Here is a 25,423-nt window from a genome sequence, read left to right as displayed (position 1 = left end):
AAGCCATAATTTTGTGACTAAAGAGAGATCACTAGTAAAATTTAGATGACATCTCTCTTTAATACCCTAGAAGGCCTCAGATATTTAAGCAATTAATTGTGCTATTGTGAATAGTCAATGGCATGAATTCAGCTTGCCTGAAGTAGGTATCTGCCTTTGATCTCTTGAACTGCACCACAAGATCCGCTGGTTGTATTGATTAGATTTCCACTGTCCATCTCACACGCAGATACAATATTGCACTGCCTTAGTCTGAATTCTTTCCCACAGTTGCTTTCATCTCATCTTCGGCTGAAGGAGGAGTTGCACTCAACCTTAAAGCACATAGGAAAGTAACTGGAGTGACAACAGACTCTTGTCTTAATATATTTAAGTAGGTTGCACAAGGAACAGTTTGAATTACAGACAGGTGGCTGAAACAATAGAAGGAAGTGTTTATACCTGATTTTGTTCAGAGAATTTTAGCAAAGTCAGTGTGAGAGAAAATGAAGTCTTATCCCTTCATAATCTCATAAGGGTGATTAAAGGTGAAAGTTTAAGTGAAATTGTTTAAGCAAATGCTTTAATACAAGCCATTCAGAAATAGGAATGAAAGCTGTAGGAGAAACAGTACACTGTGAAAGGGGAAAACATGGAGGGCAAATACGTTTATTGATATGAATTGATACTGTATTTGCTGTATATGCTGTATTCTGCATAATTTGTTCTTGAGAATAAGATATCATAATTTATCCAAATTAATACCAAGTCTCATTACTTCCCAAGGAAAAGAAAAAAGAGGATACTTGTTGTATAGAAGACTGTAGAACAGAATGGAAATACAAGGCTGTTCTCTGTTATCAAAAGGCAAGAACCCAAGATAACCTAGTTTTTGCTTCTCAGCAGGGGAGGTTTTCTTTGAAATGTGTGAAGATAAAATATGCAGAGCTATAGCACAAATGCTTTTGCAAAATGCAGTTAAATTCAATCTATCAGAGTTTGAAGAAGTCTGGCAACAGAGTGTCCCTGAGGGGATGACAACAAGGCTTGATCAGCTTCAGGTAAACACATAAAGATGTATGGATTCTTTTGTGAGTAGGCTGTAACTGACTTGTGTCATACACAGATTTTACCCATTATTGGGTATTGTGTTGTTTCTGTCAGCTTTTGAATTCAAGTACGCTTTATGACATCCTCTATGAGCACCAGTAGTCTGGAATCATAACAGTTCAGGTTGTTGAACAGATTGTAGTGAACAGCCAGTAGAGTAGCAAGCACTATGGGAATCCTTTTCCTCAAAGGAAGGCAGAGAGATGTTGGAAGCCAATGGATTATCCCTTCCTTCTTGTCATAAAGAAAATTATAAACACTGCATGTAAAACAGCACCTTTATGATACTTCTTCAGTTTGTCTCTGGTAGTGCAGTCGTAGAAGGCTTTGGATCTGCAAAGAGCAGCTTGTATGGAATACTGTCAGAAAGATGGAAGTTTAATTGTATCTGTATTTAACATTTTCTTTCTGATGCTGATCTGCAGGGCTTGGCTCTTGTGGATAAAAGTTCAAGACCAGAGACCATCTGTCTGCTAAAAGTAGAAGAGTTACCTGAAGACAACCAGGAAAGATTCAACAGCTTATTTGGCATACGAGAAAAGTGGACAGAAGTGGATATTACCCCTTATATACAGTAAGGATGTATTTCTTTTTATTAAAATATAATAAGTATTATATTCTTTCCTTTTTGCATAACTGGCTTCTGATGAGCTATGATCCAGTAGCCTCAGCTACTAAACTTTGCATTTTAAATGAATATGGATTCTGTATGAATAGAATACCCACCTCTGGGATCTGTAACTCTTTTTTGGATTTAAATGTGTGTAAAAAGCTGATGCTACTGGATTTAAATAGGTGATAACTCTCATTTGATTAAGGCAGACTTAATTCAAAGGCCAAACCTCCTGATACGTAAAATCAGTCTCTATATTTACAACACTAGAACTACAGAGCAGTAGTGCTTCCTGTACTGCATCTTTTGTTCCTTTGGTCGTTAAGACTTACACTACTGCACTATCTGGAATGCCCAGCTGTGATATATTTGAGCAGATATTGATGGTAACCCAGAAGTAACTGCATCAACCCTTTATGAGTGGCTCTAAATTTACAGTAAAATAACTGAATAGTTCAGCGCTAACTGTTTTGCTAGACTGAAAACTCATTAGACAACAGTAATAATAAAAACTCCCCCTAAAAACCAAAATTTTTTTCTGAAGTAAGAAATATAGTTTTGCCTATTCTTTAAACGTCAAGAAAAGTTCTAAACTTTAGGTAATTTAAAGCATTATGTGACAGTTACAGTAGTTTGGGTTTTTTTCCTAATATCCTAATCCAGTTTATTGCTTTAGTTACAAGTATTTTACAGATTCATTTTGTGTGAGAATATCTTTTAATGCCAATGTCGTGTGCTTTATTTCCTCTTTAGAGACTTGTGTGCAGAGAAGCAGACTGTTGGTGCTCTTCTGACAAAATATGCTCGCTCCTCAATGCTGAATGGTGTTAAAGTTTATAATTCTAGAAGACCCATCTCATAACAAGTATTGTTTGAAGAACTGAGGATACTGAATGTAGTAACAGTGAATGTTACTTGCTGCTGCCTGGGGAAAAGAGTTGCCAACCAACTTATACAATAATGTTGTACTTGAGTTTAAGCAGCTAAGCTACTTGAACCAGCTGTTTTCTGCTCAGCTAAGGAGAGTGTGAGGGGTTCAGCTCACCTTCCTTTGCCAACCTTCCTTTGCCCAACTGCTTTTTCCTTTGTGTCTAGTTAAGCCAGGAGCCAAGCTACTTCTTGAGTACACTTAAATCTGCTTATCTGTACGTCTGAAATAAAAATTTAAAACCTCCTTGATAATAATTCAATCACTTGAATGGATTTGAGTATCAAAATGGAAATTTTAGTCTTCTGCCCACTAGTGATCATTCTTAAAGATTAAGGTTTCATTGCAGTGTTCACATTTTAAATAGCACAGAGCTCATCAAGCTCATGAACAAATCATTCCCCAATTGAGACTACACTAGTCTTGATTTTGAAAAGTGGTTCTTTTGAAGGTCATGTCTATGAACACAATCAGCACAAGCACCTGACACTTTAATACTTGGCAGAATGGCCTTTTATATATTAAAAAAACCTTGAATTGTAGTGAAGTGTGAGTATAAGAGAGTAGTTGAACATTGTGTTACGAATTTCCTATAAACTTAGTAAAATGTAGCTGAGGTAAAACTAATACTTTACAGAAGACTACTTGTGCTTTTTAAAAAAGAACCTACAATTATTGTTTTTAAAACTTCGTTATGACAAATAACTGCACATAGAAATTGTGCCTTAAAAACAAGGATTGTTTGCATGTCAGTAAACTAGAGTTTAATATTAGGTAGTTTTCAGATTTATATTTTAAACTTAACAGTTGTATGTTAATTGATACAAAAAAGCATTTTTTCCATCAGACTCAGATGTGAGGTATGAAATACCTTGGAACTGCCAGCATTCCAGCTGTAGGATGAGCAGGGAGAAGAGACAAACTCCTCCTAAACCAAATGTAACTCTTAAGATGCACGGTGTCTGTACTTGGAATTTGGAACAGATAAAAAACAGAATAAAAGCTACTTCCTGAGCTCTGTTTATTGCCCAGTAATGCAAGGTCAGTGCCCTGTGCTCCACATTGCTGGTGCAGAGGTGTGGTGTTTGACCAGCTGTGCAGAGATGTATAATGGCTCTCTTCTGGGAAGAACTGCCTTGTTTGCCGTCTGGTTCCAACAGCTGCCGTCCTCCAATAGCACCAGAAAGTTCACTCTCGAGAGATCAATGGTAATATGAATGGAAAAGCCTTGGAAGTTCTTCCATTGCATCACAGAAGGTTCCTTAGTTGAAATAAATATACAACGCAATTGCTACTTTTGTAGTCTGTTGTCCGAGTTTTTTACATAGGGGTTTCTTTGTAAAAAAAATAAACTAAGTATTTAATGAATAGTGCTTTATTACAGCTGTGAGAAGAGTTCCTGTAAATTAATTTTGTGTTTTCATTCCATGTGTTTAGTGCTGCTAATTGGTTTTGTTAGACGTTCAAAACGAAATGATGCTTTCAAACTCCATCAGTTTCTCTGATGCAAGCGTTTATTTTAACCTAAAATGGGTGAATCGAAACTTACTTATAATAGAGCAGTCCTGGTTCTGAAGGAACTTCATCTCGTGTCCTGCTACTCGAAGTGACACCCGTGGGTGGGAGGCAGAGCTCGCTGCTCGGGGCGGTGCCGCCGCTGTCCCGACTCGCGTTCCATTCCCGGGCGCGCGCCGCTCCCGCCGCGCCTTCCCGCCTTCCCCAGGCCCCGGCCTGCGCCTGCGCGAGCTGCGGCGCCTGCGCGCGGGGACACGGCCCGGCTCCTCTCCCGGCTTTTGGATTATTGCGGGGGTTATTCTTCCTTTTATTTTATTTTTTTTTCTTTCTTCCGGCTGCCGCCCCTGTCGCTGGGCCGCCCTCCTGTAAAAAGCAAGACTCCCAAAAGCCCTTCCCGCCTTTAGCGATAGAGCTCACTGAATCGGGCCGTGACCTCTCACCCGCGGGGTCGGAGGTGACTGGCAAGATGGCGGCGGCTGTGGCAGGGCCGCAGCGGGCGCGCTGCTGAGGGAGACCCGCGGGGCCGACCCTGTCCCGGGCCCGGCCACCGCCCGGCCCGCTCGACCCTCGGCACCTTTCCCGGCTCTCAGCGGACGGCGCTGCCCCCAGCCGGCGCTCCCAAGAGCGCGGACCCCGGTGTCTGCCCGGCCGTCCCGGCTGCGGCCCTCCTGCTTCCGTCGCTCCCGCCGCCACTGCCCGCCGAGCCGGTTGTTTTCCGTACTTGCCGCGGAGAGGAGGCGCCTCTGGACTGGTACCAGACAGACAGAGCGGACAGAGGGGCTGTGTGTGCACCTATAGAAGGTTATGAGCAAACGCTGCGTGTTGGTGGTGCTGTAACGATGGTGCACACTCGAGCTGAAGATTCCTGACTACTGGGGGTCACACATCCACTGAGGAGATGAGTGATCAAATACGACGTGACACGGGGAAAAATCGAAGGACCCATTGAGCGAGAATGATGTTGATGCCAGTCTGACGGTCAGCAGCGTGTGTTTAGTGCTACGGTTCAGGATGAATAGGAAGAAAGGAGACAAAGGATTTGAAAGCCCAAGACCCTATAAATTATAAGTATCCGGTTTTTTTTTAATTGCTGTACTTGAAATCAGTGCACGTTGAATCAGGCCACAGGCTGATTAATAATGATTTATTTCAGAAGGTTGGAGCTGTTGCTTGTGGTGTAGCTTGCATTCAAAAAATATGTGTTGCAGATGTATGTTTTAATGTGTAAATGGACTTACTCATGGGCAGCGAGTCTGTCAACTGTTCAGTCTCACGAAGATATTTACATTATGCTCGTCAAACCTCAGACATTTCTCCACCCAGTCTCAGTACTAAAGACCATACTACGATGTTCCATATTTACTGCTGTGTCAAAAAGCCCTTTTGACTTAAGGGCTTTTTTACATATGAAAAAATGCTTGCTTTTGCAGCAAGCAGCTTTGTTAAGCAAATTGTCATTTTTACACATTCACTATTTGGCTTGTAGCCAAGCTACAGAGCAGTTGTTGGTGGATTTCAGTGCATCTTTATATATTTCTTGTTATATCTTCTTGATTCCTTTATAAATGTGTCACACAAATGTATTTTTCTAAGTAGAATCAGTCTTGTTATATACACTTACATGTAAGTAATGTCTGAATCCATATTTAGGTGTAATTTCTTGAAGGAATTTTTATCAAATTTCGTCTCATCTGAAGCAATGTCACTTTTTAATGCACAGAATATGTGCATATAAAGTGTGATGTGCCATAAAAGTTGAATTCAAGGTTTTATCTTGAGTCATGAAATGCACTACTGTGAAGGTGCCACCTACTACAGAAAAATACATAGAAATAACTTGTAGGGTTTTAAAGAAGTTGGAATTACTTTATCTTCCACCTTTTAAATCAATGAGTTTTATTTACTAGGAGTTCTAATACGTGACTCCAAATTTAAGGAAATGCATTTGACTAGTATAAAATGCCCATAATGATTGATATATTATCATTGATTATATTCATTATGCATTATTCTGCATAATGAATTCTTCTGGCATGCTATTTTAAAAGCACACGCTCTATCTTTTAATGTGTAATACCTGCTTATATAAATTATGTACAAGTGTCAACTCTCCAGGTAGACTTTCCACAGGTCTCTGATTGCAGGTGTTAGGCTGCATGCCATTACTGATACTGCTCACCACTACAGTGTTAGTAGACCTTGACACTCTGCCATTAGTAATTCTTTGTTTTTACGTACAGATAAGTGATGTTCAAAAACGGCGTTGTTATCTTCCTGTATTACTAGTAGTGTTCATACTGGTATGATACTATGTTTGATATTTTTTGGAACTTTCCTGACGTTGTGGGCAACTTCTATTCATGATTTGGTTTAGACTGTATAAGAGATTTAGACAATCATTAATTCTTTTTATGCAAGTATATTCTAGATGCAGTATTTATCTATATGTACATATATCTTCTTTGACTCTTTATTAAACTGGATTAAAGTATTATTTTAAATGTTGGCATTTGTGCAAAACCTTACTTTATTTTTTTTTTCTTTCAGCACAACTCATCAGGTAGTTTGTATCAACAACATAAATTTTCAGAGAAAGTCTGTTGTAGTAAGTATTTTTTAATAAAGTGTGAAAGTAGAAATTAAATGTCTGAGTTTTCTTCATACTTTTAAGGAAAAAACTGCACTCAGAAGCTAATTATGCTGTTCAGCTACTTCATATGTTACACTTTTCTCATCTGATTCTTCTCATAAGTCTGTCATTGCTTGAGGTGTATCAAATAAAATACCTTCTAATGGTGAACACTTTTTTCTCTGTAAGAGAAAGCTTTCTAAACTAAGGCTGCTGCATTGTAAATATTACAGAGCAATTTGCAGTTCAACATTCATGCTCAGACCGTGTTAGCTGATGTTAGGGATAGGCTTACAGGGTTTTCTGGCATGTGTGTGAGTTCACTTGGGCTTTGAAAAGACTTTCATCATTTCAGGCCCAAAGTCTCCAAGGGTCTTTGTCAATTTACATATACGCTTAAATGGATTCTGCTTAAGTTTTAAGAATCCCTGTCTCAAGTTCAGATACCAAAACCTACAACATAGTGATGCTAATAACTTGAAATGTAGTCATAGGGGCAGATTTTTTCCAGTAAAACAAGCATGTCTGTCAGTCAAGTTCAATTTTTTTGTTTTGTTTTGTTTCATTTCATAGCTGGGAAAATTCACCTCTTAAATAGCATGAAAAAAAATCTAGGCATCTAAAGGGCAAACCGTTTCCCTTTTTAAATATGAAAATACCATCTTTATACCAGTGATTTTCTTTGAATTGTATTAATAATAATTTTTCTTATATCTCTCTAGTTTTTGAGTTAGGATTTTACAGAAGATTTTGATTTGTGTTTTCATAGGGTTATGTGGAACTGACAATATTTCCCACAGTTGCAAACCTGAACAGAATCAAGCTGAACAGTAAACAGTGCCGGATTTACAGAGTGAGAGTCAATGATTTAGAAGCAGCTTTCATTTATAATGATCCAACGCTGGAGGTCTGTCACCATGAATCAAAGCAGTAAGTGCTATGTTTAAGATTCTGCAGATGTGTTGTTTTCTGTTGCTTGTAAGTATATCCTATTCTATTTTACTTTCAAGTTTTACCTGGTAGGTTCCTAAAGGTAACATTTGGTATAGCACCTTAATTCTGGGGAAGTATTTTGGCAATAATTTTGACTTTTACACTATTCTTCTTTAGAATTTCTTTTGCTAACATATCTTTGTACTGTTTTGTGAAAGTATCCAAAAATTTTCTATAAAGTACTTTATGGGGAAAAAAGTCCTTGGATTTGAATTGTGTGCTTGTTACAGACACTGTGTATTCCTTTATTCATCAGTTATGCAAAAGCTCCAATAATTCATTGTACAAATACAGTGTTAGTTTATATAGGACACCAAATTTATTATCAGAGTTAAGAAATTTACTTTGAGTCCTGATACTGAACCACTTGACTATATTAATTCTGTAATTCTGTTTGCTTTGTGACTTGATTTTTTTTGCTGTTGACACTATTGCTCATTATGTCAAAAATTCAGAATCCTCATTGCAGGGATTCTAGATTGTTACAAAGAGCTAATAAGTAAAGCTTTTGGCCTTTCCTGAGGAATCAAACTTTCATTATTTATTGTTGTAGATAACAGTGTAAGTCCTAGAATGTTACCTGAACTCACTTTAAAATTTGAAAGGAAAAGTTTCAAATTTCTTCACCATCTGATATTGAAGAGTAAGTTTAAAAACATGTGGCATCCTGCATGTTCGGGGAACTGATACAGGAAGGGGCTTTAGCAAAAAATGTCATAGCCTTTTCATTTTTGGTAAGAGCATGGTGGGCAAATGATTTCCCTAAGTATTCTCTTTTGATTTGCTGAAACGTTCATATTCTCACACGTTCTTTTGGCTGGCTCAGTTGAATTTACAATTTGCTGACTTGTTAAAAACTTCTAGTGAAAGTGTTGTACAAGTTTAATAGCAGCTGATACGAAATCACAGAGTCCTTTAGGCTGGAAAACACTGACTGAAATCACCTAGTCCAACTCCCCTGCTCATGCAGGGTTAGGTAGAGCAGGTTGCACAGGGCTGTGTCCCTTTGGGTTTTGAGTATCTTCAGGGATGGAATCTCTGCAGTCTCTCCAGGCAACCTGCTCCAGTGTTGATGACCCTCACAGTAAAAAGCGTTTTCTCGTATTCTGATAGAATTTCATGTATTTTAACTTATGTCCACTGACAGGAGCAGACACAGTGGGCACAAACTGAGACATAGCAGGTTCCCTTCGAACATCAAGAAACTGTTTTTACTGTGAAGGTGAGCACTGATACGATTTACCCAGACTGTGGAATCTCTATCCTGGGAAATAGTCGAGTCATCTGGACATGCTCCTGAGCAACTGGTTGTAGGTGACCCTGCTGGAGCTGAGGGGTTGGACCAGAAGACCTTCAGAAATCCCTTCCAACATCAGTCATTCTGTGATTCTGTAATAACTGGAATCCTGCATAACTCCTGGAAGATGTGAGAAGGGAGCAGCATTTAAAGTGATCAGAGTGAGCACTCCATTATGTTAAAAAAGGGATTAGGAGAGGTCATTTTTCATTCAAACTTTTCAAACTTAATAGAAAATCTCTTTATTTCATAACTCTGTGTTATTCATAGTTATGAAAGACAGAGGTCACCAAATATTCATAACAAAAAACTAGTATGACTCTTTCTGTATCTCAGAAGTTAGAGGCAACACGAGTTACAAAGTATTAGATGAAGTTAGATGTATCTTTCCATTGAAATACCAGGTCACAATTGGGTAGTTAAATACAGCACCTCTGTTCTTAAGGCAGGATTGCAAACAGAAATACTAGAAATCTAAAAACTCTAGAATTAGTACCTCAAAAAAATCATCAGTGCTTTTCTTCTGCCCTTCTTTACAAAGAACTGTTTCTAGAAACAGTGGTTTGTAGTAGTCTTTACATCTAATCATCTGGTCATCTCTTTCAAGTTCTCATGTGTAATGGCAAGTTTAGTGATAATGTCCTTTGTACCCTTGCAGCTGAACTAGCTGCAGCAATTATTTTGAATGGGACACAGATCAGACAGTGTGGTTCGTTTCTGATGTTACAGGGATAGTTACCTTTTGCACGGTTTTCTTTAGTAGTCTGTTGAACTAGTAAATGTGAAATTAAGATGGTTCTTGGCAACCTGTTTATTTAAAATATTTTGTTTTCATTCTTTATTCTTTCCTGTGATGTGTAGCGAATATAAGTTCAAGTTATATGATTTTATATACAGACGCTTTCGTTTGTTTTGATAATGCTTTTAGTTTCTTAGATGTTGTTTTCTAAAAGAACACATAAAATCATAGAAGCATTAAAGTTGGAAAAGACCCATAAGATCATCAAGTCCAACTGTCAACCCAGCATCACCATGACCATTAAATCATGTCTTCACGTGCCATGTTTGCGTGTTTTTTGAACACTTCCAGGGACGGTCACTCCACTACTTGTTGCTGCCCGCATTCTCCACCACAGTAACCACTTACCTGGACAGTCTGTTCCAATGCTTTGCAATCTTTTCTGTGAAGAAATTTTTTCCGAATAGCTAATCTGAGGCATAAGTACTTAGAAAAGTTGTTAATTTAATGGACATTTTACTACCTTTTTATCAAAGTTAAAATAATTTGAAGACTTCTTACTCCCTTAGTTAGCAACAGAATTCTATTAAAAATGGAAAACTCTGTATGGAGTAAAGGTTAGAAAACTTGCTACAGCATCTCTGACTTGAAAGGTTATGTTTGCTGATAGGAGGTTAAGAGAAATGGTTGGTTCACTGTTACGTTGTGCAAATTTTGGCATCTGAGAACACAATTAAAAGAGGGTTAAGAAATTCAGCTTTATGTATGACACACAATTGTGTCTGCCTCACTGTGATGTTCTTTGCTACTTCTTGGTGAGATCTGTCTGATCACCTCTTTGTGTTCTGAATTGAAATATTCAATTTGTTTTCAGTTCAAATAGTACTATTGGGTTTTAGCATCTTTTGATGAAAAAATCATTGACAGGTGGTCTCTGTCATTTCACATTTTCAGTGTTGCAGAAGGTGAAACAATTTTTTTCAGTCATGTATGTTGTCAGTTCTCCTGAATATCTCACTAAAAAGGTAATTAAAAATTGGTGAAGTTTGTAGGAAAGGTTGGAAGCCATTAATTAGTGCATTAAATATATTTTTAGCTTTGATGTCATTGCCAATTTATCCATTAGTCCCAAACCATAACTTCAGGTAACAAGTGAGAGAGTGTTTAACGGTTTCTCTAGAAATAAAGTCAGACTTCTGTCTTGTAATTTCCTCTGGAGGCTTCAGGCAACCTGAATACCAGGCTTTTCATACCAGAATAGATGGATGAACTTAGATAATGCAGTCACTTCCTTCCTGACTGAGCAAACACCTGAACAGTGGTGTAAGATATGAAATAATTTACATTGCTTTATTGTGTGTACACAGGATGGCAGAGAATCCCGTTTTGCTCATGCTTTTGAGAAGAGTTTCAAGTCTTGTGAAGACTGCAAATAATGGTGGAGAATGTCTCTTTGGGTCATGGTTTGGGGCTGCTGGTTTTGAGTGTTACAGCTGTCTATCCTCCTCATCTTTCTTTTCCTTGTAAATTGGTGCTTTCTTGATTCTGTCAGCATAAGAGAAATGAGTGTGCTTTTTCTGGGCTATACTTCTATATTCTGTGTAGAAATCCCAGTGCATATTCTGAATACTGAGACAACTGCTTGTATCTCAGCCCTATTTATTTAAAACTGGCAAAGGAGATACATTTTTCTTAATCTTGTGGTTGAGATTGTAAACTGTTAAATAGGTGCAGCAAAAGTTTGGAGTTTGGATGCAGTGGTTTGTTCTGTGATAAGTGAAGTTTGTGATGATCCTACTGTTCCTGCTTACATGCTTCATGTTTGTGGGATAACTAGGATGCCAGGCCAAGAAGCTGTTGCATTTTATTGTTATTTCTGTATGAAGGAAGCTGTTTTCAGTATAGCTAGCTAATATGCACATAATGCTTTCCTGGGCAATGCCGGTTTGTTTGTCCTTTTTTTTAGCTTGAAGCCTGTACTATTTAAACATTACAAGTATGAAGATGTTCTGATATCCTCTGACTTCACTATTGCTTTAGTTACAAGCAGCAGTAAGCTGTGAGAGAGAGCAATGTGGTAGCCTTCAGGGCATGTCTGTCTTGTCTGTCTTTATTCTTCTGAGAAGTCCATGATCAAGCCTTTAGCCTTTGCACAAAATAGAAAAATTTTTGGTGGACTGAGTGTGTGTTGCCTTGCTGCAATAAATAACTTTTATTTCCACTGATACAATGCTTGTCCAATTCATGATAGACTTCATTAGAAAGAAACCAAGTGTCGTGGCCAGGACAGGGTTGATTTTTGCAGTAGTCAGGAGGGGGAAGGCTAAGGCCTGGAGATTATTCTATACCACCTCACATCATTTTCCAGGGATGGAGGACGGGCTCACTCCGGGGTCACATAGTGTAGTGGAGGGAGCAGTCAGGTATTTTCAGGGTGGGGGTGTTCTGCAGGGTGAGCAAGAATTGTTTGCCTCTTTTCTTGTACATACTGTCATTAGTATTGTTGCTGTTACTGTACTCTTACTTTATTGCTGTTTCCAGTAAATTATTCTTATCTCGACCTGTGATCTTTGCCTTTTATGCCTCCAGTTCTCCTCTCCCAAGCCCCACAAGGGACGGGGGTGGGGCCAGTGATCGAGCTGCCTGTGATTTGGACTGTTTCAGTGGGAACACTAAATGGCAGAGTACCATTCCTAAGCCAGGACAGCCTTACTTGGCGCCCAGGTTGGGCATGAAGGGTTGAGATATCAACAGATCTGCCCAGAGCGGGTTGGAAACAAATTTCATCTAAACATTTGTTGTATTAGGTAACAGAGCCGCTGGTCACTCTATGTCTTGGTTTGTTCAAAGTGGTTGTGCTATCTAGCCTTCTGTATGCTTCTGTATATGCACTATGTGCCCATCATGGTGCTCTTTTTCAGACTGGGAAGAGGGATCAGGATTGCTTTGTTGAGTACTGTGGGATATGATATGATGACATCATGGACAATGAGGATCATTTGGGATGTGTGTTCAGTGTTGTTCTCCTACCCTTACCTCAGGTGCTCCCTTTAGGAGTCCATTAATAACTGTACCCAGTCTGTCGGGAGAATAGGGGAGGATGATTTCCCCCAGCTTGTGAGTCCCTCTTTCTCCTTTGTGCCTTACAACAGCTTTTGAGAATTTTGGATTTCCTTTGGATGTTAAGGAAAGCAGACCAGCAGGCACTGGGGCCACTCAAACTGCAGCTGAACCAGAGGAGCAACCTGTGTCGGTACCAGGCACCCCTATACAGAAGAAGAAGAAATCTTAGACAAAATCAGTTCACTTAGTGAGGAATGAAGAGGAAGTAGGGCCCTTGCAACAGGAGGAAGAGGCAGGGCCAGAGATAATCACCCGATGTTCAAAGGGAAAGTCCCTGCAACACATCATAGCCCTGATGCTACACGGAATAAGTGAGTTGCGCCAGTCATAGCAGCAAGTTCAAATAGGAAACCCCAGTCCCCCAGGGATCTTGGAAATCATCACAAACCGGCCTGAGGGTGAAAATTTCGGACTATCATCAGAGGAGGAGGAGGAAAAGGTGACACGTCCTGAGGAGGCCCCACCATATAATCAGCTGCCAGAAAATGAAAAGCAACACACCCTCTTCACTGACACTTCCTGTTGTATCATAGGGTTACATCGCAAATTGAAAGCTGCTGTACTGAGTCCTATGTGATGAGTCACAGAAGCTATTGAGGGACAAGGTGGATCAAGTCAGGTTGCAGAGCTGAAAGCCATCCAGATGGCTTTGGACATCACTGAGTGAGAGAAGTAGCCAACACTCCACTTCTATACTGACTCATGGATGGTAGCAAATTCTCTGCAGGGTGACTAGGACAATGGAAAAAGACCAGTTGGCAGCCCAGAGGTAAACCCATCTGGGCTGCTGAATTGTGGTAAGATATCCCTGACGGGGTAGAGAAGTTGGCTGTGAAAGTACGTTATGTACATGTAACCAAGAGTTGGGCTACTGAAGAGCATCACAACAAACAGGTGGATCAAGCTGCCAAGACTAAAGTGTCTCAGGTGGGTCTGGGTTGGCAACATAAGGGTGAATTATTTCTGGCTTAGTGGCCCATGATGCCTCAGGTCATCAGGGAGAAGATGCAGTATACAGATGGGCTCATAATTTAGGGATGAACTTAACCATGGTTATCCATAACTGTGAAGCATGCACTGCAGTGCAGGCCAAGTGGGTAAATCCTCTGTGGTGTGGTGGATGATGATCGAAATACAAACATTACAAACATGGGGAGGCCTGGCAGATTGATCCTATCACATTCTGCAAACTCACCAAGGCAAGTGCTGTGGGCTGAGAGTGATGGAAGCAACCGCTGGATGGCTGGAGATGTATCCTGTGCCTACACTACTGCCTGGAACACCATCCTGGGACTTGAAAAAAAGTCCTGTGGCAACGTGGCACCCCTGAAAGAATTGATTCGGACAATGGGACTCATTTTAGAAACAGCCTTATAGACACCTGGACTAGAGAACATGGTATTGAGTGGGTGTATCATACTCCCTTGCACATGCCAGTCTCTGGGAAAGTTGAGTGGTACAGTGGACTGTTAAAAACCACATTGAAAGATTGAAAGCAGTGGGTGGTGGAACCTGGGTAGTGCAACCTCCACCTTCCTACATTTAGTGGAGGCTGCCTGGTTAGTTAACACTAGAGGCTCTAACAATCCAGCTGGCCCTGCCCAATAAAAATTCCCATGTACTGTACAAGGGGATAAAGTCCCTGTGGTGCATATGAGAAATGCGTTAGGGAAGACAGTTTGGATTAGTCCTGCCTCATGAAAAGGCAAACCTATCTGTGGATTGTTTTTGCTCAGGCACCTGGGTGCACTTGGTGGGTAGTGCAGAGGGGCAGGGAAGCATGATGTGCACCTCATGGGGATTTGATTTTGCATAAGAACAGCCTGTAATGTTGAATTGTATAATACTGGTTCCTGAATGACACTGCCCCTGTATGTAATAACCACCAAGGAAAATGAATATGGGCTGCTCCAGTTAGACCAGTTGTGAGTTCCTGAGGCAACTTGCAACCAGCTGACAGCACAGCACCTCTCCTGCCCTGGAAGGCATCTAGGATGGACAGAACACACATGGACTAAATGAGCTCAATAGATGCGTTGGAGGGATGGTCACTGTGGAAATATTATATATATATATATATATGTGTGTGTGTGTGTGTGTGTGTATATATATGTATGTGTAGTTGAAAGGTGTGGGATTTGGGCATGAAGTAGACAATATAGAATAAGAGGTAGATAATGTCCCTGTTCTGGCTAGGACAGGTTTAATTTTTGCAGTAGCCAGGAGGGAGCATGGCTAGGGCCTGGAAATTTTTCTATTCCACCTCACCTCATTTTCCAGGGATGGGAAGAAGGCTCGCTTCCAAGTCCCATAGCATGGCAGAGGGGTCAGGTATTTTCAGAAGTTTTCCACAGGGTGAGCAATGCCATGTGAGTTGTTCGCCTCTTTTCTCGTACACGTTGTCATTGGTCTTGTTGCTGTCACTGTTTGTTGTTTTATTGTTGTCTCTGGTAAATTATTCTTATCTCAGTCTATAATCTTTACCTTTTGTGGCTCCAGTTCTCCTCTCCAGCCCACCATAGGGGCAGGGGGGAGAGATCAAGTGGCACATGGTTTGAAGTAGTTTCAGTGGAAACATTAAATGGGAGAATTCCTAAACCATGACACAAAGGTGCAGAGAACTTTTGAAAAGAGATGACAAAGCCCTTAAACTTGGCCAGGAGTGAAAATTAGGTTTTTCAGCACGACAAAGATTTAAATCATTACCCTATTAATAAATCACCTATATATGCATGTATTATATATTTAAAATGCTATATCATGTATATACTCCAGTATCAAGTGCTTATTCTATCTGGGAAGCAAAGTAGAATAGTAAATGAATTACAGGTAATGAATTACAGGTAGAGCAAAGAATTATTTTGCCAAGTTGATGTTAAGTACTCTAGGAAAACAGTGGTTTATAGACTATATGTTTGGCACATATATTTGTAGCACTGGTGCAGCTAGTAGTGAGAAATGCTATGGGAAGTTTGAAATCAATTAGTAGCTTTAAAAAATAAGTCTCTGCAGGATTGCTTCTTTACAGTCGGTCAAGCTACATGCTTGGGCTATAATTAACAGTGCTTGGGGTGAATTCTGATAATAAAATGTATCTCTACTGGGAAAAAACCATGAATGTGTATTTGTTTTTCATTGTCAATCTACACTTAGCATTAGGAAAATTTATCATTGTTATTCCTTGGGCTATAACTTTTGGCATGTGCTCTGTTTTTCTTAAAATGGCCATATCCAGTTTATTGAGAATAGTTCAGCCTATGAAAAGATTAATTTGTAGTACTAAGCCTTTCATGGATTCTTTTACAATGAATCACCCATTTGAATTGGAACACTTCACAAAAATAGAACTATAAGAATAGACTTGTTTTCCATAAAATGTTAAGCTCTGGTGTCTACCTTCTTTGCTGTAAAATCATAACCTTTTCCTGTCTCTGAACCCACTGATGTTTAAAGTGTAGCCACAAGCTCATCACAATCTTCAAAGCTGGAACAAATTCTCACTGATGTGTAGGAAGGGGATCCTGTATCAATAATAGTCAATTTTCAAAACCAATTTGGATTAAAATTAAAAACTTTAGACTTTACAATCTAATGGAATGTTACTGTTGTTTTCTGTTGCTAGCTTTTTTAATTACTGATAGTTCTTAGTCATGCAGTCTCTTTTTAAATAGAGTTTTTCCAATGGTATTTGTTTGCCTTTCTAGGATGCCATTTGAAGGATAGCTTAAAGTAACTTTGCTTAGGAGTGTGTTTTGACCCCTCAGTATGACAGTTCAAGGAAATAAACCAACTGCTGCCTACTTAGAAAAAAGGACTTATTTTTCCATTGGACACTTTCAGCTGCATCACCGCAGGGTCAGATGAACAGTAGTGTCCTTAGTGAGTGAGGTAGTAGGAAAGCATGAGTGAGACTAGGAGACAGCACATCAGCTGGACTTAAGTGGGTTGGAATTGTTCTGGAGCCATACCCGGAGTTATAGTGTATTCTAGTGTACAAATTCAACCTTTTGCTTTTGAAACTTTTTGGCATTGTATCCTACCTTTAGGTATACTTCAGCTGTGAAAAGGGGGGAAAAATGTATTAAAACTTGAGATTTGTGTGTTTCTATACTGAAATGGTCTCATTTACTATTCATGTCCAATTTTCAGAAGCTTCCAAGCAAAGTAGACAAGTTTACTGCTCCTGACATTCTCGGTCTTGGTGGAGGTGCCAGGGAATTTGTGCGTTATTAGTGCCAACGATGAAGAACTACATGAAAATATGTTCTCAACATATTTCAGTGTTTTAGCAAAATTTTATGTGTGTGGAAGACTAGGAATATTAAGCATGGTGTTTGACATACCTAGACTTACAGGATGGTGCTGGTGGCATGGTTAATTGTACTTCATTCTTCCAAGTAAGGTACTGTAATTTGGGTGGTTTTCTCTGTGGATAGTGAATAGAGACTGGTTAGATGAAAGCAAAATCCTGAAATGAGATCATGTCTGCTTTGTGTGGACTTCAGATTGGAAGGTGGAGTCCCCAGCCAAAAGTTAATTTACTTCATTGTGGTGCAGTAGTCCTGGGTCAGGACAACCCCTAATATCAGTACAGGCTGGGAGATGAAGGGATTGCATGCAGCCCTGTGGAGAAAGACTTCAGGGTGCTAATGGATGAGAGGCACAGCATGAACTGGCAGTGTGCATTTGCACCCCAAAAAGCCAACGGTGTCCTGGGCTGCATCACCAGCAGTGTGGGCAGCAGGGCAAAGGAGGGGATTCTGCCCCTCCACTCCACCCTTTTGAGACCCCACCTGCAGTGCTGCATCCAGCTCTGAGGTCCTCAGCACAGGGAGGACAAGGACCTGTCGGAGCAGATCCAGAGGAGGCTACAAAGATGATAAGAGGGGTGGAACACCTATTTGTGGTGAAAGGCTGAGAGAGTTGGGGTTCAGCCTGGAGAAGATACAGCTCTGGGAATATCTTATTGCAACCTTTCAGTACTTAGAGGGGGTTTATAAGAACGATGGGGCAGACTTTTAGTAGGGCCTGTTACAGTAGGACAAGGGGTAATGGTTTTAAACTAAAAGAGGGTAGATTTAGACTAGATGCAAGGAAGAACTCTTTTACTGTGAGGGCAGTGAAACCCTGGAACTGGTTTCTTGGGGAGATGGTAGATGTCCCATCCCTGGAAACATTGAAGGTCTGGTTGGACAGGACTCTGAGCCACCTCATATAGTGTAAGATGTCTCTGTCCTCTCCCAGGAGAGCTGGACTAGATAACCTTGGAAGGTCCCTTCCAAGAGTGTTCTGTGGTTCTGTGATTCTATGGCTGCTTTATGCTTGGTTGTGTCTTGCTTCCACAGTGCTTGGATTCATCAGCAGTACCTAAATTCTGGGGAAAAGGTGATAAGTTATTCAAACACATCTCTTCAGGTATCGAGTTGTGCAAACTTCTGAAAAACTGTGTGTACTGGAGAATTAGAATTAAGAAAGATTTTGCTCCCATGCTTTAAACAGTTTAAAAATGCATTTTGAGAAAGTATAAAGGCTATTGCATAAAGCTGTTAAAGCAGGGTTATTTTTGAACTTGACTGGTCGTCCTCCTGTAGCTGAATATAATCACATTAAATAATAAGGTAACATCCTGCTCATAAGTACTTTAACAGCAGACATATGCTTGTTTCTGCTCATTTTAGTAGAAAACAGTTACTCTAAGTCATAACTGAAGTGATAATATGACTTTGGAATGAAGTGAGCAGTTAATGAGCAGATGATATATAGTTGCTCAAACCTAATTACGAAAAACTGTGTTTACATCTTAAATGAATTACGGTACACTTTAAAGAAGAAGAATGTTTCTAATATAACTAGAAACAAAAAAGTATAGCACATATTTTTGTGTTTGTGTATTAAGGCCAAAACTCTTAACATATAATATTTTATGTGTATTTACAAGTGCATTAAAACAAACCCTATTCTTATCCATCAAGCTAAAGGGGAAAAATACCATTGCCAAGCTAAAATCTCACATTTAGAAAACCAAAATAAAAGCAAAACTGCAATATATGAGGAAGCAGATCTTCAAGACAGAGCTTTAGATAAAGACACAATCTTCATCCAAAATAAAAACTAGAATTTTTTATTTCTATTCCAATAAATGTAAAATATTACTCATATTGTCAAGAAAAGAACACCGAGCGTTTCTCAGTTTATCGGGAATTATTACTGTTTAAGTCTTTTTGATCACAGATCACTTCTGCAAGAGCCATATTTAAAGTTCTGGTTGTTGAAATCTAATCTTTACTCCTTTTCTCTTCCACTCCTTTAAAAACAAAACAAAACACTTGGTTGAACATGCACCTTGAAATTCAGTATAGAAATTGTCTTAACTTTCAAACTAGTATTTTGTGGTTTAGCACAACTGTACTCTAATAATTAACTGGGTATTTCTGACAGGAGGAATCTCAACTATTTTTCCAATGCCTATGCTGCTGCTGTCAGTGCTGTGGACCCAGATGCTGGAAACGGAGAACTCTGCATTAAGGTTCCCTCGGAGCTATGGAAACATGTTGATGGTAAAGACACTGTACTGAAAGCTTAATTTAAGATGTCATAGAGTTGTCAGCTACAAGTTCCCTTAGGAAGATAGTAGCTTTATATAAATAGAAGTAGTGTTACATTATCTTATGAATTTATGGTTACTGTTTCCTTTTCCTCTCTATTTGAACTCTGAAAAACACCTTTACTTTTCGGTAATATGGAGAACTGTAGCAAGGTTTCTTGACACTATTATACAAACATTCTCTTGGGTGGTCACAACCCCAGAATACTTCAGGAAGTGGGAATAATGGAGTATACTGGGTGCTAAATTGTAATTTTGAGGTTACTTACAATATATGTGATCCAACAAAGAAAATAATTTACAAGGATACAGTTATATACCTCTTTTTACAAAGCTATATTAATTTCATGCCATCTCACTTTGAGGAATGGTCATTTTAAAATTGATTTGGTAGTGAAAGTAGACTCCTTTATAAACTGGCATACTAGATCCTGGAATAAGTAATTGTTTTAATAAGTTACTCTCCAGTGTTGATTATTTTATTACAGGGATCTTGCAAGTTTCTTGTATTATTTCTTGCATGGTTTTATCAGTTTTTGCCATGGATTTATGAGATCTCTGAGAGAATAATAGCACCTGTATCATGAGGCTGACTCACGCAGCATTGTCAGATGCACCTTAATGGGAAAGACACTTTTGTTTATCTTGATTTTTGTGTGAGTCCCTGTTGCCTTACATGCAAGCCTAGAAGGAAAACTAGTCAAACATGTATAATTTCACTTTTCAAAGTTTGAGTTCCAAAATATGGTGAGACTTGTGGAATAAATTTGAATTTCTTTTCTTGCCAGTCTCTTCATAAGTGAGACTTCTGTGAAACTAAACCAAAGCAAAGACACTTAAGTTACAGGAAAAGCATTTACTGTAATAAGATATTTTAAGCAACTGCAAATGACAATAATAGGTCTTTTAAGAATGTGCCTGCTACATGGAGTTGTTAGAGAAAATTTTTTAGCAAGGTACCAAGCAGATCGTGGTTAGGGGACAATCTGTATAAAGATGCTTTACTGTTGGGGAAATGGAAGATGAGATGTGACTCCAATTGCAGTTTTTATTAATCAATAAAGATTCTTATAAATTTATCTCCTGTAAGTTGTGCTTACGGAGGTCTCAGTTTTGTAAGTTTTGATCTGTACTTTGTAAGTGGACCAGGAAGTCCATGAGAATGAAGTTATCACATAATCTTGAAAGACCTAAAGTCCAAAACTGAATTACTATCCTGAAATAACTTTCATGTAAGTTGTATATACTTGCTCCAATTTTGGTCTTTGTGCTGCAGAGTTAAAAGTCCTGAAGGTGCATATAAACTTTTCTCTGGACCAGCCAAAAGGAGGCCTTCATTTTGTGGTACCCAACATGGAGGGCAACATGGCAGAAAGAGGGGCTCATGTCTTTTCATGTGGTTATCAAAATTCTACAAGGTAAGAAAACTGTCTTGGAATGTTAGACCTGTATTTCTTCCTTATTCTCAAAGTGTAGGAAATACAAATAATTTCTTCAAATTCTTTTAAGTTTAAAAAATTCTAAAACTTAATTTGTGCTTTAAAGGAGCTTACCAATGTGAAGTAGCATCTAATGACTAGTAATTAGAATGTCTAGTCTTTATAGCTCAGCAGGAGATAAAGAAAAAAAAACTTGTGAAGCTTTATAAAGTTAATGTATTATAGGAGTCAGTATGTCAATATTCATATATTCTTAAAATATTTAGGGATATAGTTTGGAACTTGAAAGAAAAATCACCTGTGAAAAAGAGTATAATTGTTAAGTATTATTGTTAACCATTTTCCCCCCAATCCTAACTTTCCTAGATTTTGGTTTCCTTGTGTGGATTCATATTCTGAGTTGTGTACCTGGAAACTTGAGTATACTGTAGATGCTGCAATGGTGGCAGTTTCAAATGGAGATTTGGTGGAAACTGTGTACACCCATGATATGAGAAAGAAGACTTTTCATTACATGCTGACTATTCCAACTGCAGCTTCTAACATCTCCTTGGCAATTGGACCATTTGAAATCCTTGTTGATCCATACATGCATGAGGTAATAATCTTCGTCATAGAAGCCTCCTTTTTTTTCCTAAAGAATTACTGATGTTTTGTGTTGCAGTCAGTATATATTAGTCCAAGAATGCGTATGTCTAGATCAACCTTCATCAGTACAGTCATATGATAAAGCTTGTCTAGTAATGCCTGTATTTAAATTTGTCTCCAAAAAAAAAAAGCCTTTAAATAAGCAATAATTCCATTTATGTCTGCATTTATGGGGCGAATTTAGTTGAAATTGGGTTTCTTCCCTGATATGTAATATAGCTGATATTTATGTATTTAAATATATTCATAGGTCTTGTAACAAATTTTCCTTTGGTTGTAGGTGACTCACTTTTGCTTACCACAGCTCCTCCCATTGCTCAAACATACCACGTCTTACCTTCATGAGGTGTTTGAATTTTATGAGGAGATTCTTACCTGCCGCTATCCTTACTCCTGTTTCAAGACTGTTTTTATAGATGAAGCTTATGTTGAAGTAGCTGCTTATGCATCCATGAGTATTTTCAGGTTAGTATTTGAGAAAGTTACAGCTTCTAAATCCACAGGTCTTGAAGCTCTAGATCCAAGACTGGTGAGAAATGTGTGAAACTCTAGTTATTTTTGTAGCCTGAGTTTCGGGCTCTCTGGTTTGAAAAGGCTTGTTTTTATTGACACTACAGGCTTTTAACACTGTTTCCGTTGTCATCTGTTATAAAGATGTTGGATTTACTTTAAGAAAAAACTGGCAATTCCTTGTGAGTTAGAAATGCCCATGCATGAAATATTTAATCTCAAACTAAATGCAGAAGTTTGACTGTGTTTTATTTTTCTTCAGCCGAAATAAGGTATCAGAAATCCAAGAGAATTTCACCAGTTAAGCTACGTAGGCTCTACACAGAGAGTTGTGTATAGATAATAATAGCAGGAGACCTGCCTGCATTAAGATTATTTAAATAAAGATGTTACTATCTCACTGGAAAAACAGTGAAGAAATTATTTTACGTGTTTTGGTTTTTAAGGCAAGGTCTCTTGTGTTTCTTTGGAGCCGGTACTCATGTTGTGTAATTTTCTTTCTATGGTGGTCCAGCACAAATCTCTTGCACAGTGCAATGATTATAGATGAAACGCCACTGACAAGGAGGTGCTTGGCACAGGCCCTGGCCCAGCAGTTCTTTGGATGTTTCATATCCAGAATGTCCTGGTAAGTATTTTACCATAGTATTCTCCAGAAAATGGGGAGGATCTAGGAAGCTCAAATTTTAATTTGCAAATTGCATTTAATCAGAAAAATACGTGAAACGGTAATTGTAGAAGAAAGCAAAAACAGGGGAAAAAATTAGCAATAATAAACCCAACTCAATAAATGAAAATCCATTAGTATTTTTTGTTGTTTTGAAAGGAGAATGTGAGAGAGAAAAGTTCGAAAGATTGTGTAGATTGAATATATCTTCCTGAATGTTGTAGTATGCTTTGGCATCTGAAAATTTTAGAAGGGTAACTCTTTTGCATTATCAGTCAATTTCTGTTAGATATTTTGGATGATGAAGTATAGCCTGCATGCAAAGTACTTGCAGAGCACAGAACTAATAAATTAAGAAGTTTTTTCAGGGAGGAGAATACAGAAATTAATGTCAAATGGGAAAATTCCTGCTAAGGTGGCTATAACTCCATGTCTCAGAAAACCTTCCCAAATGGCTCTTGCAGTTTTGATCCGTATTTATTTTAAATCCCTTTGCATACGCTTTATTTATTGGGCACAAGTAGCCCATGACTTTTTATTTATGGCAAAAGTCTGTGTCCCAGCGCGTCCTTGTCTTAAAAACAAGGGAAATCAAAATGTTCTTAAATTGATGTTTGTACTGTTGTAATTTCTCTGGCTCTCTTCTTTATTTCTAGCCTACTTCTGTGGTGAAGGCAATTTTTTCCATCTTTCATAATGACTCCATTGTCATATGTTCTTCTGTTACTTACTTCATCATACCCTGTGTACGATGTCATTCTTCTGTTTAAGGTCCTAGTTCATGATCAGGTTGTAGTTTTTGTCCATTTTTTTCTCTCTTAGAACATAACTCACAGGGGATGTGTTTAAAAGGGTGTCCCCCAAATGTGAGATAGGTATTTTGTCTACTTGCTGTCTAGATCTTCTGCACTGCATTGAGATGTTTATCAAGAAATTAAGGTCATACAGATTAGCACTTGCTTTAGCTTTAGTGTCCATTTCCACCTGTTTATTATTATTGTTTCAGCTAAAATAGTTTGATTTTATATTTTAATCTGGATTTCTCTGGTAAAAGTTCAATTTTCACTGACTTTTCAGTTTCATTGGTCTCATCCAGGTGCCAAGTTCCATAAATTGGTTCACAGCTCATCAGACTTCTGTTGACTTAGAGAAGTTATACAACCTCTTGAAATTTGTGGCTATTTTTGAGCTGGTCAAAAATACCATCCCTTACAAAACATCTTCTGAAGTGATATAATTCATGTTTCTTTCTTATAATAGGTCAGATGAATGGGTACTAAAGGGAATCTCTGGTTACATTTATGGCCTTTGGATGAAAAAAACCTTTGGTGTTAATGAGTATCGGCACTGGATTAAACAGGTAACATCATAGCATTTTCTATACCTGTCAGACATTTTGCATCAAAGAAGATACAGTATAAAACCAGAATATAAAACAGCCTTGCATTGCAATCTGAAGACCTCTTTAGTAGTGACAAAACTTAGTGCTAAAATATTTTGACCACTTGCTGCAAGGAAGAACACCAAACATACAAACCAAAATAGATTTTTGTGACTGCCATATGAGTAATATTGTCATTGTCTCTCCATGAAATTAGTTTTACTCTTTTTGTTTGGACTTTTGCACCAAAAAAAGAGTCGAAAAAGATGTTAATTTTGAAATACTTAGAATAGAATATAGGATTCATAAGGATATGTATTTGGTGAATTTATTGTGCTGTGATGGCTATCCATACAGCTCAGAAAGGCTCCAGTATTAGCTTGGATCAGTGGTGATTCTGGTATCTTTCAGTATCATTGAAGTACTAAATGAAATAATGAAACAGCAAAAAAACCCCTTTTTGAAGAGGTTCCTTTTCTTGGAAGGTCTCTGTGGCTTACATTTTCAAATGTAATCTTTGAGACAGGTACTTTCTAGAGATAGCAGCAATGACTCCTCATTCCTTGCCAGTAACATTTATTCACAAAAAGATACGTCTTCTTTCTCTCATCACATTCTCTTACTCTCCCTATTCCAAAAAGTAAATCCTAACCCCACTACCTCCATTTACATCCCTTACTCACATGGGGACCCAGTACCATGTCCTCAACTGCCTAATGCTCATTCAGTTCACCAGTCGTGTGTTGTCTGTGCTGAAGCTGTGGGTGCTACAGAGAACAGCAGAACTGATGGTCTGTGCTAAGAGTTCACTGCTGTGTGCAGCAGAAGTTGCTCGCATTGTTCCCCGTGACTTGCTAAAGGTGCCCATGTAGAACTGAGAGCTGCTACTGTCACAGCCTCCAGTTCTGTCCTTCTTTTAATGTATCACCAATATGTGAAAGTGTGTAATATCAATACATATAAATATTTGGAAATCTTTTAACACTGGGTTGCAGACAGGCATCGGTTTACATTTCCTGTGCTTAAGCTGACACAATTTGCTTCATGTTGAGTTCTGGGTGACAGTGAGCCCTTAAAAACATCCTGCCTTAAAGTGTGCTTGTTAACCCGGGTGTAGCATCACACAAATTCAGACACAGTGCAGGGCTTGGGCCCAATGTAAATATATATCTATTTATTTATTAATATGTATATTTAATACATTATATTTACGTGTGTGTGTGTGTCTCTGTAGTTGTTTTCCATTGC

At 38.7% G+C, this 25,423-nt stretch overlaps 2 protein-coding genes across 3 annotated transcripts in view; both read left to right on the top strand.

Annotated features, from left to right (window-relative positions):
* Window positions 1-688: 688 nt before the first annotated feature.
* DSCC1 (DNA replication and sister chromatid cohesion 1) lies at window positions 689-2,892 on the top strand. Its single transcript, XM_039549891.1, has 3 exons — window positions 689-1,040; window positions 1,515-1,663; window positions 2,456-2,892. Exons 1-3 carry the CDS (start codon window positions 903-905, stop codon window positions 2,562-2,564), a joined length of 396 nt encoding a protein of 131 aa, XP_039405825.1. The 5' UTR covers window positions 689-902; the 3' UTR covers window positions 2,565-2,892.
* Window positions 2,893-4,499: 1,607 nt separating this feature from the next.
* The window catches only part of TAF2 (TATA-box binding protein associated factor 2), a 61,109-nt gene continuing 40,185 nt past the window's right edge, over window positions 4,500-25,423 (top strand). For both annotated transcript variants that reach the window (XM_010404820.4, XM_019289162.3), the window contains exons 1-9: window positions 4,500-5,209; window positions 6,696-6,750; window positions 7,544-7,704; window positions 19,365-19,483; window positions 20,807-20,948; window positions 21,336-21,567; window positions 21,898-22,082; window positions 22,642-22,755; window positions 24,055-24,154. In XM_010404820.4, the coding sequence (XP_010403122.1) occupies window positions 5,157-5,209; window positions 6,696-6,750; window positions 7,544-7,704; window positions 19,365-19,483; window positions 20,807-20,948; window positions 21,336-21,567; window positions 21,898-22,082; window positions 22,642-22,755; window positions 24,055-24,154 (1,161 nt within the window). In that variant the 5' untranslated portion in view covers window positions 4,500-5,156. The remainder of the gene's footprint in view (window positions 5,210-6,695; window positions 6,751-7,543; window positions 7,705-19,364; window positions 19,484-20,806; window positions 20,949-21,335; window positions 21,568-21,897; window positions 22,083-22,641; window positions 22,756-24,054; window positions 24,155-25,423) is intronic.

Source organism: Corvus cornix, chromosome 2 (assembly GCF_000738735.6).
Source record: "Corvus cornix cornix isolate S_Up_H32 chromosome 2, ASM73873v5, whole genome shotgun sequence".
Lineage (NCBI taxonomy): Eukaryota > Metazoa > Chordata > Aves > Passeriformes > Corvidae > Corvus > Corvus cornix.
Note: the sequence above shows the minus strand (reverse complement) of the source record. Positions and strands in the feature narration are given on the sequence as shown.

Bases quoted from the DNA above. Each gene is read 5' to 3' on its own strand.
- DSCC1 (XM_039549891.1), top strand. From the start codon at position 903: ATGTGTGAAGATAAAATATGCAGAGCTATAGCACAAATGCTTTTGCAA. The intron at 1,041-1,514 runs GTAAACACATAA...GCTGATCTGCAG, and splicing joins CAAGGCTTGATCAGCTTCAG to GGCTTGGCTCTTGTGGATAA. The intron at 1,664-2,455 runs GTAAGGATGTAT...TTTCCTCTTTAG, and splicing joins GATATTACCCCTTATATACA to AGACTTGTGTGCAGAGAAGC.